The sequence below is a fragment of the Syzygium oleosum genome, unplaced genomic scaffold, assembly GCF_021117445.2.
Source record: "Syzygium oleosum isolate NSW1041296 unplaced genomic scaffold, Sole_v2.1 Sole_v2.03, whole genome shotgun sequence".
Lineage (NCBI taxonomy): Eukaryota > Viridiplantae > Streptophyta > Magnoliopsida > Myrtales > Myrtaceae > Syzygium > Syzygium oleosum.
Window position 1 is genome coordinate 5874256 of NW_026607487.1, and position 14211 is coordinate 5888466.

At 39.3% G+C, this 14211-nt stretch overlaps 1 protein-coding gene across 3 annotated transcripts; it reads right to left on the bottom strand.

Moving 5' to 3' along the window:
• Positions 1–2343: 2343 nt before the first annotated feature.
• Positions 2344–12431, bottom strand: LOC115680935 (putative lysine-specific demethylase JMJ16). Of its 3 annotated transcripts, XM_030604786.2 has the most exons (13): positions 11789–12426; positions 11566–11634; positions 9453–9773; positions 9273–9344; positions 8859–8936; positions 8195–8722; positions 7845–8069; positions 7347–7508; positions 6321–6689; positions 4641–6024; positions 4448–4551; positions 3690–3887; positions 2344–3134 (listed from the first exon to the last, which is right to left on the bottom strand). In XM_030604786.2, exons 3-13 carry the CDS (start codon positions 9768–9770, stop codon positions 2802–2804), a joined length of 3771 nt encoding a protein of 1256 aa, XP_030460646.1. In that variant the 5' UTR covers positions 9771–9773; positions 11566–11634; positions 11789–12426; the 3' UTR covers positions 2344–2801. The 3 variants fall into 3 exon arrangements, with proteins under 3 accessions (XP_030460646.1, XP_030460644.1, XP_056165207.1); XM_030604784.2 differs by lacking the exon at positions 11789–12426 and having other exon boundaries at positions 11566–11769; XM_056309232.1 differs by lacking the exons at positions 2344–3134; positions 4448–4551 and having other exon boundaries at positions 3772–3887; positions 11789–12431.
• Between the last annotated feature and the right edge of the window lie 1780 nt (positions 12432–14211).

Sequence of the window (14211 nt, forward strand, 5' to 3'; positions counted from 1 at the left end):
ACAAAGATGCCCGCAAACTACGGTCAACTATGAGGGACATCTAGACTGCTGACACGTGCGCCTCACTCTGTGGTCCCCTCCGGGAGGCCCTCCCACGTGGCTGCTCGTACTACATGTCGGAAAGTTGTCGCGTACAGAAATGAAATCTTAGATTGGCACTACCTATAATCATTTCTTGTCATAACGTTAATTTGACCATATAATTATAAATAGAAAAAATGAATTATATGTGATTTCTGACTTTGACTTAGTATGCAATGTCGTCTTTTATCTCCACCGGGAGGTCCTCTCACATGGCAGCTTGTATTACATGTCGGAAAGCTATCACCTATAGAAATGAAATCTTAGGTTGGCGCGACGTATAATCATTTCTTGTCCTAACGTTAATTTGACCTTATAATTATATAAAAAAGCCATTTTATGTAGTTTCTGAATTTTTGCCTAATGTACAATATCGTTCATGGACTTTCATAACATTAATTTGTTCAATGTGGTTTTCGACCTATTAATAAATATTCAATTTAGTCTCTAAACTATGTGGAAATGACACAAACAGAAGAATTACATCGAACATTCATCAATAGTTCAGAGATCACATCTAACAAATTAAAAGTCCAAAGACGATATTGCACATTAACTAAAGTCAGAGATCGTATTGTACAATATAAAAGTATGGTGTCTATGTCGATAATAAACACTGAATCAAAATTTAGGGACTACTTATGTTATTGTCCCAATCGAATTTTATATATCCACTAGTGGATGAAAATGAAGAAAAAGTAATTGCCACGGGAATGTGGTGGACTTAGTCTAGTAGTCGAATATAATATAATGCACTTGTCTGAGTGATAAACGTTCATCTGGAATTTTCCACATTACTTATTAATGAAGGATTACTATGGAAAAAGCACTAATAATTCAGGGACTCGATTGCATGTGCGAAGTTCAGGAATTAGATTTTACAAGTCGAAAAAGTTTGAGGACTTTTGGTGCTTTTATCCCAAATTTTAATTTGGAGAAAGATGACAAAAGTTTCCTTCTGTTATTCTATTTGACTAATTTACTATTAAGGAAAAATGATTTAGTATATAGATCTTTGTGAATATTATTGATCTTGAGAAAAAAAGTTAGTGAAATCATGCCGATATTAGCAAGTTAAATAGGTGGATTGAATTGTTAAATTAGAGTCAATTAAATGATTGAGATGGATAAAAAGGTTCGTAGCGCAAAACAAATTATTGTAATGTATTTATTTGGGTTAATACCACGAAAAGCCTCAAACTAGTACAACTGTGATAAATTTACCATAAGCTAATTTTTTTGTCACTAAAAACCTCAAACTTGTATATTTGTGACAAATTTACCCTATATTAAATTGAATTAATATCACAAAAAATCACAAATTGGTACACATGTGACAAACGGAGGGTAAAACCCCAAACTGGTACATCCATCAACTGTCACGTGTTGTCAAATTTAGAAATTTAACGGTAAAATTTAACGGAAACTAGCAGAAGGTAAAATAATCACAAGTGTACCAGTTTTGGATTTTTGGTGATCAAAAAATTAGTTTCAGGTAAATTTATCACAAGTGTACCAATTTAAAGTTTTTCGTGATATTAAACCTATCTATTTTTATCCCTCATACATATACATATTTTATGCGAAATTTTTGAATTTTCTACATATCCAAAACTAATTGACTTAGATATGTTAATAGATCAAGAGAAACTTGCACATAAAAATGATTTTCTCAATGTGGCGCCATTTATTTTAAGAGAAAGAGATCGGTGAAGTATGACTCCGTTTGTTTTACGAAAAATCAATGATTCAAAAACATTTTCCTAAAAATGAGTGTTCATATTACTTGGAAAATGTTTCATTATTGACAATAATTTATATTAAAAATTTGTAGTAGACGAAAGCAATATTTTTCGTTCATTCAATTTTATAAACGATAGAAGAGATTATTTTGAAAAAAACATTTATCAAATCATTCATTTTCTGCGAAACAAACGGTACTCAGATATATATGATGTGGACCATATCCAGTAAATAACCAAAACAGGGTTTGTAGACAAATAACCAATATAGACAAATTTAAACCATCCATCTCCTCTTCCCTGTTATTCTTGTGTACCATCTGACCATGCAATACAGTAGTTTAGCAAGTTTTGATTGTAAAAATGTTCTCTCATGTTGAACCTTCCCTGGATGATGCATTTCGGGAAGAGTATCAATTCGCAGCGGATAACTATGATGGTTTTCGGACTTCAACTTCATAGAAATATACCCGAAAGACACGACGCAACTGAACAGTGTGTATAATTGGACCTGCCGAAGTTGAAATGCAGAATGAATCATCTATTCCAGAGAAAAAAATCGGCATATCAACATCTTGCAATTCATGGAAGGTTAAGAATGCCGCGAACTGACCAAACTACTCTAAAAGTTCGCGGCGCCGACGTATATGAAGCTGGACGAAGGAACAAAGAACACTGGAGCTTATTCTACTCTGATGTAAGGAGGGTGATGATCGAGATCAGAACAGGCAGTCTCTACTGAATAAGCTTCTGATTCTTCCAGGAACCAAAAATAAATCAATGAAGGGAAGTTAAACTCCCCTCAAAACCCGAACTTCTTTGTCCACTTAACATGCTCCTTTCTCCCTTTCAAAGGATAATGAAGCTCGAGCAGGATGTCACCTATGTTGCAGCCGAACGCGGTGCCGTATTTACAGTGTCAAAAAACCAGCATTACCGACTTGGGTCTCCAATCGCCATGGATCGGATTGGAATGGATCAGCTGGGCCGTTTAAGAATCTCGTCACTAAGGAGTGTAGTTAACAAGTCTTGATTAAGAATTGACTTATTCTGGTTTATTATGGTGTATAGAGAGCGTAACTCTTGCAGATCAGCTTTCCCGAAAAGGCCTTTTAGTGCTGTCTCAACCTCAACAGGCTTGACATGGTTTCCAGTGGCATCTGGACTGCTTGCTTCCTTGTTCGTCCTATTAACATTTTCTCCAGTATCCATTGATGAAGAATAATGTGGAACCTGAACTTGCGGCCGAGAATAGGGTCGGGAAGCCCAATAGTCAATGCAGATTCTATTTTGATCCAGAGCCTCAATAGCCTGCGCAAAAATGACTATGTTATGAATTTGAAGTGCCTCCAACAGAATTAAGATCACGACAATCAAGGAAGTATAGGAACCAAAAAGTTGACGAAGTTAAAGTATCTCCACGTTCACACTCAGTTGGTCCCATATGACAGTCGGAAGTTATGTTCTGCATACTTGTCCAACGACGGACGGTGACGATGACAACAAAAAGAAATAAAACATCAACTTAACCTAGCCTTTGAACACAAGATAAGGTCTATGCCACTGGTCACTGTATTCAAGTTCTTTTTTCTACCAGAAACATGAAAGAACCAGTTTCTCTTTTTCGTAGACCATAAATTGCTAAAAAACTATGATTTCTCATTTCTCAGTTTTTGATATTGCGAGGATACCCCAACAAACAAGCATTGGCATGAACGTGATGCACGTGATAACTCACAGTTTTTTTCTCTCCAAAATTCTCGCAAAATCATGTAGAAAACAGCTCTTCAACATATGAAAGCACCAACAACCCAACGATAGTCCAGGTTTTAGTTCAAAGAAATTTTAATTCCTAAAACCTAGTACCTGCACAATAGCTGGTGAAGAGAAACCAAACATTTCAAAGCCATCGAGACTGCCAGGAGGCTGCAGAGGAGGAAGGTTCATCTTTCCCATTTTATGTTGCTTTGCGATCTCAGAATTTAATCGTTCTCTAACCATTTCCCAGCACTTAGTAGGCGAAACGTGAACAAAAACCTCACTTGTGCAATGTTCCAAGGAAACCTGAAAAAGAAAATAGAGAACTTTGTGTTACAGAAAAGAACAAATTGTAACTTCAAAATCAATATGGACATCCACCATAGCTTTCTAATCCAAAAGCAAACATCTATGAACCTACAAATTCACAAAAACTATTCAAACAGCCGGACATAAACCAAATATGATCACCACTGTTACCATTCAAATGTAAACATATCTCCCCTCCCCGCCTTTTTGCCGATAAAACAATTGTAACATATCTTGCTCACTCGAGCACTTGGAATCAAAAGGTACAATAGAAATCTGATAATTCACCTTTTTATCAAAACATAGACTATAAAAGACTATAAGAACCTTTGGAAAAGCAACAAAGAGCTCAATGATGGGGGTGAGAACAATAGAATCCTCAATCATAGGTCGAATAAACAAGTTAAGTGCAAAAAGCCTATACGCTTTTCCTACCTAACTAATCATTAAAGCTGAGAGTAGAATCATAAAATATCTACAATATTTGTCAAGGATTACTTAACAATAGCACCATGGCAATGAGAATATAGTATTGCATTAAATAATACTGCAATTACCATAAACAGAGGTCCAACTCCACCACCATCCAGGATTTCAGAGACATAGAAACACATATTCGCAGGCTCTAAAACGTTGATGTACTTGACCCTGCTTCTAAATCCTGAATAACGAGAAGAAAGAGCAACTTCCTTAGATGATAGAACAGCTAGTGATAGTATTTATTCTGCAGAAGGTCCACATGTACCATACCTTTAGGAAAAATTGTTTGGCTACCACTCCATGACTTTCCTGGAAGCACTACTCCATAATCCAGAGGCTCAACATTGCAGTTGATCCTCCTCACTACCTTTGCGATTCGAGGGCCCTTCTGGCGGAAGTATTTATCCAGATTGCTTTGAGTAAAAGATGAACTTCCTGCGGAATCTGCTGTGTAATCCACTACATTACAGGTGACAATGCTTCCGCCTTTTTCTTGCTTTTCATCGGTGCTGTGTTTTTCACTGCTACATAAAGGAGAATGCTGAAGGCAGCCCTCTGTAGCTGCAGCTCTGGAATTCTTACTATTGTCATCACCAACTTCTTTTGTAAATAAAGAATCTTCAGTATGTCTAGATTCTAGACTTGAAGAACCCACGCAAAGAACAGATTGCGAACTTGGTTTTTGATTTCCATCTTTCCCATTCAGTCCAACACCAACAACTGCTGATGCACAAGCATGCTGCTGACCTTCAGGTGACGAATTTCTTCCCCCCTGGCTGCTAGAAGGTGCACCGGTCATGGAGGTAGTTGAGGACACTTCTTTCTGCACAGCGCATGCACTTGCCTTTGTGTCAGAATGAACCTGCCTCTCCAAAGAATCTGCTGTCCTAGCAGAGGATCCTTCTTTCGATATAAGTGAAACTGATTTTTCTGGCTCCTCACCTTCGTCATCACTCAAAAGAATAATATTATCTTGTCCTAAAACTGAAGATTTCTTAGATCCAGATTCATCTGCAGCAATCTTCACATTGCATGATCCATTTTCCTCAGACAACTGACAATTGTGGTGATTTGTTGCAGGAGAAGAATTGCTTGATTCTTCTTTCCCAAACTGGTGGCCAGGATGCACTTTCTGTACATCGAGTGCATTATGAGAAGTTGGTGATGTTTTCACGCTTCTCTGAGACAGATTTTTCACAAGTAGATCTTTCATGTAAGTGATTGATATTTGTGCATTTCCGTCCTTCGCCACAGTTCCTTTACTGGAACTTGATAAATTACCATTGACCCCCGGTGCTTGCAGGTGCTCTTTTGAAACATAAGAACTCAGAGCCAAGCCAAGATCTAGCCTCGCCCATCTGTATATAGCACTTAATTTCCCTTCCAATGCCTCAACAAGGATATTCAGTTCATTTATGTCGTAACGAAATAAGAAAAATCTGGAACCCCAAGCACATGAGCACAGTTGCCTTGCATGATTCAAACAGGTATATCTATCAGGAGAGCAACGACAACCTGCTGCAGAAAGATGCAGATCAAAGAAACATTCAGTGCACTCCCTCTCTGTAGTGGCATCAAAAGTGTTCTCCATCTTCACTGCCCGCGAAATTTTACTGATAGGTTCCCTCCGCACTTGCTCCATCTCGACACGTGTCTGACCAAAAGCATACAAAGTTAAAAAGGAGTTGATGCATAAACAAGCCTGCATGTTACCATTACCACAAGAAGTACCTTGAAAGTTCAATTTTACTATTGAACAAGCTTAAATGTGATTCGAATTCACATCAATTCATTCTTTCTCATATGCTATATATGAACCCAAATCACCTACTCCATGCAAAGATGACAACTGTCATAGTTTGCTATTTCGAAAAAGAAAGCTTTATGACTTGTCCTCCAGTACGTGAGAAGAAAATGAACATGAATGGCAAAGGCAGAATTAAGAATCACCTTGAATGCTTTTGCTAATATGCCATCCCTTCCGCAGGCATCTTTCCATCTTAAATTATCACAAGTATTCCTCTTCAGTAGATTAAGTTCCCAATGTGCTCTAACCGCTTCTCTAGCCGCACCAAGTAATAGCTTATCATGAGAAACAGAAGTCTTTCTTCCTTGCTCGCGATATAGCTCCACAGCAATTTGCCCATGGGGCAACCAGTCAACAGGAGCTACATTTACTGCTTCTGCACAATTGAAGCCACAATTGAACCCTGAATGATATGCCCGAGGAAAGGTCAGAACAAACTCTCCAGGATTTTGGATGCAACGATAAACAGGTACTCCCTCAGGCTTAAGTATTGAGGGGGACAGCTGCGTAACCTGCATTACGAGAAGAAAGAACAATGAAACATTGTAAAAGAGAGAAACCTCTCCCACAGACTTGCAGTGCATTTAAAATAATTCTCAGCCAAAAATAAAAGGGTTGCTCTTAAAAGGTGTAGTGCTTTGTCCCACACATAACAAGGAACTTCATTCTCCAACAAAGCAAGAGATGTTACAACTTGCCAAAGTTTCACTAAATAGGTTGTGAATCCCGGGGAAAAAGCAGATATCTAGCAATCTGCAGTAATTTCTTACAGGTAGCAAATAATTACGCAAACATTAAAACTAGCTATAAAATTAAGTCATATTTAAGCAATGGCCATCTATTAGAAAAAGGCAAGTTCCGATATCAGAATAAGCCCTATTCAGGCTTCAAATATATAAAAGCTAAAGCACTAACTTTCTGGACTCAAAAGATGCATCGACTCCTTTGGACACACATTAAAGCATTCTTCACACCTTATATCACAATATTTTCCCTACAAACAACTTGGACATTACATTTACATTACAGCTGCCACCGTGATAGCCTACCAATTATGTACAGGATATGATTTGCCGCAGAATCAGCAAGCATAAACAATAGTCAGACAAGTAAATCACCAGCTACAGTCAATACACATCCAAACAGCGACAGTGAAAAATCAGTCTCACCAGCTTATGCAATAAATCAGGTTGTTCTTCAAAGAGATCTGGCAGATGCTTTCTCATAGCCTCCTCCAGCTTAACAGCATGTGTCCCAGGAACTCCGTACCACATCTTTGGAGCACCCCAGTGCATGTAATTTAAAGAGTACAAGTGATGATCTTCAACATGCTGTTCTCAACACATGAAACGGCGACATGAACAGATAAGCAACCACAATGTCAAAAAGCATATGAAAGTCATAGTTCTGCAACAATTGGGAACAGAGCGGCAATTAAATATTTCTTAGCTGAAACTACATGACAGGGACTCTGGAGACTGTAAGTCGTTTTGAGAGAGAGATTCATACAAATATACAGCATACTGAAAGTGCATGTTCTCGTTTATATTACAATATCAATTGGAAAATGCACGATGCGCATGACAATGTGCTTCCACATGGCATAACATACGTAACTAGAGCTGCATTTTGATCATCAAAGTAAAGAAAGGGACATATATACCTACCCAACAAAAGGAGGAAAAGCACATCCCTATGTACAACCAAGGCACCAGAACACCAGATATGTCACCGCTTTCATAGGAAAGAACGGACCCAGGAAGCCTAGGAAAGTTGTTGAGGTTCCACCCAGATTTTACATATTGTTCTTCAGAAACAGAATTAGGCTGACTTGATGCTTTGGGAAACCCACTGCCAAAAGCCCCTGTTTCCAAATCAGCACCGTAGAGCACCTGCAATATCGCAAGCATCATTTCAATAGCACAGAACACCAAACCCGGAGGAGGCAATAAAGTGTAATAAAACGAACATAGTCAAGACTAAGAATTATTTGACAAGTTCTAAGAAAGTATTATACCTCAATTTCCTCAGTAGGTTTCTCTACCATTCGCCAGTACTCCCCCTCGATATCATCAAGCGATGGCTCAAAATGACCCTGAAAAGTAGGCTGGCTATTTTCCAGCGCGTTCATGTTTCTATTGCTGGTAAAGTACTGGGTTTTAAATTCTTCAGCATAGTTCTTAAATGTGTCCAGAGTGAACTCAGGACCATGTTCAAACCCAAACCCTTCACCTTGATAAGATGAAGAATCTCCAGGACACAAGTTAACCCCATTTCCATTACCAAAATCCACACCATTCTTCATACATTTTCTCCTTTTTTTTCTCATCTGGCTTTGAACAAGGGATATTTTTCGCATTGAATCTCGATTTTGAAGTTTGTCAACCCTCTGGACTCGAGTAGCAAACTTCGATTCCTCCCATATGCTTTTTTCCTTCAGTGGACAGGGTGGTTTCCAGGATGGTGGAGGGACGATGCGACAGATTCCATAATGCTCCGCTCTTGGGCGTATGGCTGCTATGTACTTCAAAGTATCTTCAAATTCCTGAAAGAAGAAGTTTAGCTTTTAGTATGCTGATAGAAAGATCTCAATTATAAAATTATAACTGTATTATTTGGAAAGCATCCATTACTAAAACCAATACTAAAAGAGCTAGTAGAGTAAAAGCAAAAGAAGAAACCTCCTCAGTAGGGTAGAAGACCGGGGCGTCGTCAAGGTTAGGCCGTCTAGCATCCTCTGGGCGCCATTTTGCACACACCTGTTAGAATACAACACTTGTGAGCCCTATTCCATGAAAAAAAAATAACTATAAATGTATTTAACAATGTATGCTGAATAGATTCCATTTCATGGCAGTGCATCATCTATCACTTTGCCTGTAATCAGTAAAAGGAATAATCTCTATCCATCTTTTCTTGGCTGCAGAGATGGGGAATGTCAACGACAGTATTATCAAAATTGTTGAATATAGAGGCGGTTAGCACCTACCGGTCGATCTTTTTTCGATAAGAAGTATAAACATACAGGATCACCAAACTGCTCATGGAGAAAACATGAAGGTAAACAGAAGGGATAATTGATAATAAAACCAAACCTTCTGACAGTTTCTACATTTCGGGCATCCACGAATGACGCCCTTAGGAAGAGAGGTCCTTGTAGAAAAACTCTGCAACAAAGGACAATGTAACTACTTGTATTAGAAATAGCACGTTAATAAGGAGCACATGATGACTCCAAAGAATAACATCGAGGTAATTCAAGAGGAAAGATCAACCTTCTCACAATCCAACTCATCATCTGAACTGTTACCATGTAGGTTATACTTGCTCCAAGATCTGCGCCTGAGTGGCCGCGTAACTTTTTTGACATCATCACTATCAACTTCAGTTTTTAGTTTCACTGACTGCAACTCAGAAGCACTTGCTGATGCTGCGCAACTGTTCAAGCTCTCACCGTCTTGTTTACAATCCTCTTTCTTATTATCTTGAACCCTCCTTAGAGTAAAAGAAGAAAAGGCCTCAAAACCTGGTGGAACCAATGGAAACTCATCGTTCTCTTCTTTAACGCAAATCCTCATGAGTGTCCCCATCATTTTCTGAACAGGCGAAGTTGACGGAGTCATCAAAACACTTTATATAGACAGAGTGGATAGGACACGTATCATTAAAAATTAGCTCATGCAAGTAATAAGGATTTGATTTGTGGAACATTTCGATTCTGATAAGAAGAAAAGCAAGACAGTGATGCCGAACAATTCAGCTAAACTAACAGATAGGGGGACCTAGCTAATACGCAAAAAGAATAATAACAAGGGTATCCAAATTTGTGAAAGGCAATAGACTAGAAACTAAGCAGTACATTGAACTTACTAATATTTGAGTTATATGCGAAAGAAGATGAACAGAAAATATGGCATACAGATAAAGAGGTTCTCCATCTTTAAACATGTCCCGGGTTATTGACACACAGCAAATCAATATGCATGAAATCAACAGTAACTATGACAACTGACAGGGATGGTCTCTGCTGAGATAAGGAAACTAATGTTTTATCTGGGAAACATAAACAGCTTCACAAACGTGCAGATATTATTTATTCATCAAACAAGCCGATATTGATTCTTTCCAAATCTAGTAGCTTAAAAAGGGTCATTGCAGAGAAGGAAAAAACAATCGAGTAGTCACAGAGAATGGCAGAGGTATTGACCCCACTGAACACTCGGAGGATGTGAGTCACTGGATAAGTATTCCCTTTGAAGTCCCCTGTCCCCAGAGTAATACCAACTGCTATCTCACATCGAACCTTAGTCACAACACCCTAATTAAGTTAAGTAGGTATTATTTTCTTTTTTAAGAGAAGAAATTAATTAGCACGCATGTGCTAACATAGTAAATCCAATGGCTGCCATTATGGCATGCAATCTTTATTCAGTGCTAGATGTCAACCCTAATACTAAGCAGACTCCAAATTCTGGAACTATTTCTGCAGATATGACAAGCTTCGCAAGATGCTGCAATCGCGTCTCATTCAGAGCTCTTAGGACTTAATCAAACTTAACTAGCACTAAACTCCAGCTAGAAGTTACCTGCCAAGTCAATCCACATCCATATCACCTTATGACTCTAACTCTATCATATCAAGGCGATCTTTAGGTACTTTAATGTTACATGCAGAGAACCTGGCAAAGCTTAGCAATCGCTTTGAATGCTGTTATCTCGCTTCTGGCGAGGAATTAAAAGCCCCGATGCTCTCTTGAACATCACAAATTCAGTCAAAACGACACCGGAAAGAAATGACTAATTTCCTCTAAAACACCAAGAGAGATAATGAAGCAATGGCAATGATTTATATCTTCCTAGAGTCACCTATGACGTGGATTAAGGTACTAGCAGAGGATGCGGATGCATCAAAACGCTAGCACTCTCCCAACAGTTACATAAAATCATCTCAACATACTCGATTGTCAATTTCCATATAGATTCTAAAGCAGTATTTAGGATCTGCATGCAGGGGCCATGAAATTTAATTCCATAGATGAGATAGCTAAGTTTTTACCCAAAATACCCTCAATGCATTGAACAACAAACATGCATGCAGCAACTTCCAAATTTAGACAAGCCACGAGACACAATCCCAACCCCACCGATGCCATGTCAGATCAGCACAAAGAACAAGAGCATGCGCATCATGGGCAGCATTTGACAACATATCGACCTCGAATTGCCGGAAAAAATCTATACAAATCACAGTTTCATCCAAAGTCAAATCTCAGCAATGATGAATCAATCACCTCACCTTCATGCAGCCAAGACACAAAAAAAAAAAAATCAATGAAACCAGATTTATATTCCCAAAAATAACCCGCGAAAACCGGAGGTTCATCTTACGTTGTCATGATCCAGAGTCTCTGATTTTTGAAGAGTCGAGTTGTCAGAAGCAAGCAGCTACCAAAAGACCTAGATTCCATCACACAACAACCCAAGATTCTTGTCATCAGAGAGCACTTCACCAAAATCCCAAATATAGCAACAACCCAAGTCACACACACAAAAAGAAAGGACCCAAAAGCTTGAAAGTCAAAATTGAGCAGATCTGAACCCTAACCCTAACCTAATCAAGGACGTGGAGTGGGGGAGATCCCTGTTGCTCTCCGCTGCTGCTATCAATACATATGTGTGCGTGTGTATATTAAAGATTTAGGTCAAATCCCAACAAATCCCAGATGACAACAGAGGGAGAAGATCTTGACCCAGAATTCTGATCCGGGCAACAACAACAACAACAACAAGTGAAGAAACCCTAGGACCCAAGAGGAGATTTGGGGGTGGTGGTGGGGGAAGAAATCAAGAACTATCCCAACACAAGAACTACAGATCAGATCAAGGAACACCCACCCCACCACACCCACAAAGAAAATATTCCTCCCCGTTGGTCCGGTCTGATTGATGGATGATGCCCTTTGGGGATGAGGAGGGCATAATCGGGTACTCAAAATTGTTGGTCACCCATAAAAAATCATCACAAGGTTAAACAAAAAAAAACAAAGGGAGGAAAATGCCCGATCGAATTCGATTTTTTTAAAGAAGGAAAATTCGATGATGATGATGATAAGCTTTTGTTTGCAATTTTGTGTGTAGCGTAGTAGCAGCAGCAGCCAGCAAGCGTGACGTGCCCAAATAAAAGTTCTTCGCTGAGATTTAAGTCTCCTACCACCTTTCCTTTCTCCTTTTTTTTATTTTATTACGATGTTGGGGGAAGGAAGGGAAGACGAAGCCCGAATACCAAACCAAAACCAATGGTAGCAAAACCACATAAACAAGATATCTATATCTATATCTATATATAAATTAATACGTGGAACGGGTAGGGGTGGGGGCTCAAATTCGAGAAAAGGGGGAGATGGCTGGGCCAGTTCGGTAATTGCGGCCGCGGCGGGAGATAACTGTGGGCTGTTTGTGTGTGCTTGGTTTGGGGCGATTCTGGAAGCATCGGCGAATTCCGAGTAAAGGAGGAGGAGGAGGAGGAGAAGCGTGAGGGGGGTGGGTGGGTGGTGGTTGTTGGAAAGCAAATGCGGGCCGCGCGGCTGCCGTACCTTGCCGTCGCTTCTTGCGCGTGTTTTTTGGACAGCCCTTTTGTGTGTAGGAATTATTATGAGTAGAGGCTAGAGAGGGGCACAGATCACGTGATGTCGCGAGACGAGCTCGATAGGGGCGGCCGCGATGGGAAAATGGGGGGGGGGGCGGTCGGGGACGAGGTTGCGATCGAGGGACTACGCGCGCGCGCTGCTTGTGACGATTGGATTGTTCGGTATTTAGTTGCGGGCATTGCGCTCGTTTAAGAGACTTGACGGTCGATATTAAATGACTTTGCATCTAGATAGAAAGGGGCTTTGACTTCATGGGCTTTTCGCTTGATGCTAAATATTGTTGAGCAAGTAGAATTACAGTTTTAGATAGCTAACTTGTAAGATGTAAAATACGCTTTAGCGGAGCTCCCTCCCTCTCTCTCTCTCTCTCTCTCTCTCTCTCTCTCTCTGAAGTAGCTCCACATCCGATCCGAGGCGATCGGGAGAATTGTCCAAAAAGTCTCAAATCTATTGCGCTTTTGCAAATTGAGTCATAAACCTTTCAATTTCGCTATTTGAGTCAAAAACTTTTTTAATGTTTTACAATTGAGTCCATTCGATGGCCAGATTGACTGAATTGATAAAACTGCGATAAGTTTATGACTTTTTGGACAATTTTCCCGGAGGCGACCCTACTGCCATCTCTCGTGGTCCTCTCAGTACCAGGATCGGAACCATGTCGCATTAAAAGACTTTCCTCACCCGTTGGAACTTCATCATTCTCACGGGCAATCTACCTAATTCCAAATCAACCTTCATTGAAAGCAACTTTGAACGACTTTCGTGTCCCCTACCCTCGGCAAAGCAATTGCACCCACCTTGGCCTTTGCTTGTCGTTCGTCTCCGACGACATCGTCGATTCGGTCGAGGCAGCAGGAACCCTCTTCCTTCCCAGCCACGACCAACACGACTTAACTTTGTCTCTAGTACATATTTGGTGCAAAAAAAATAAAAAAAATAAGCGAAGGATAATACGAGAATACCAATATATTAGTAAATGAAAGATTGGAAGGGAAAAATTTCATTGAACAATTAACAATTCCGAAAATGCTAATGCACAATATATACTAGGGTTATACGAGATTTGTTATAATTTCTAGTATATAGAAGAAGGGCAGTTTAGGACATTCCAAATACCTTTAGATGATGACTATGGATAAGTTGATGTTTCAAAAACAAAAGCGAGTATAACTTGTTATCTCGAATACAAGAGAAAATTGCTTTTCATACAAAAAAAGGGCATTCGGAGTAACTCTAATTTATTATTAATAAAAAGAAAGTTTATAACCAAAAATATTATAGATCTCTTCTATTTAAGGAATTCTTTTTGTGTTTTATAGAATGTAATTGTATTATTTTGGATAAAAAAAATAGACAATTTTTTTTCTTAAAGTGTTGCCAAGCAATG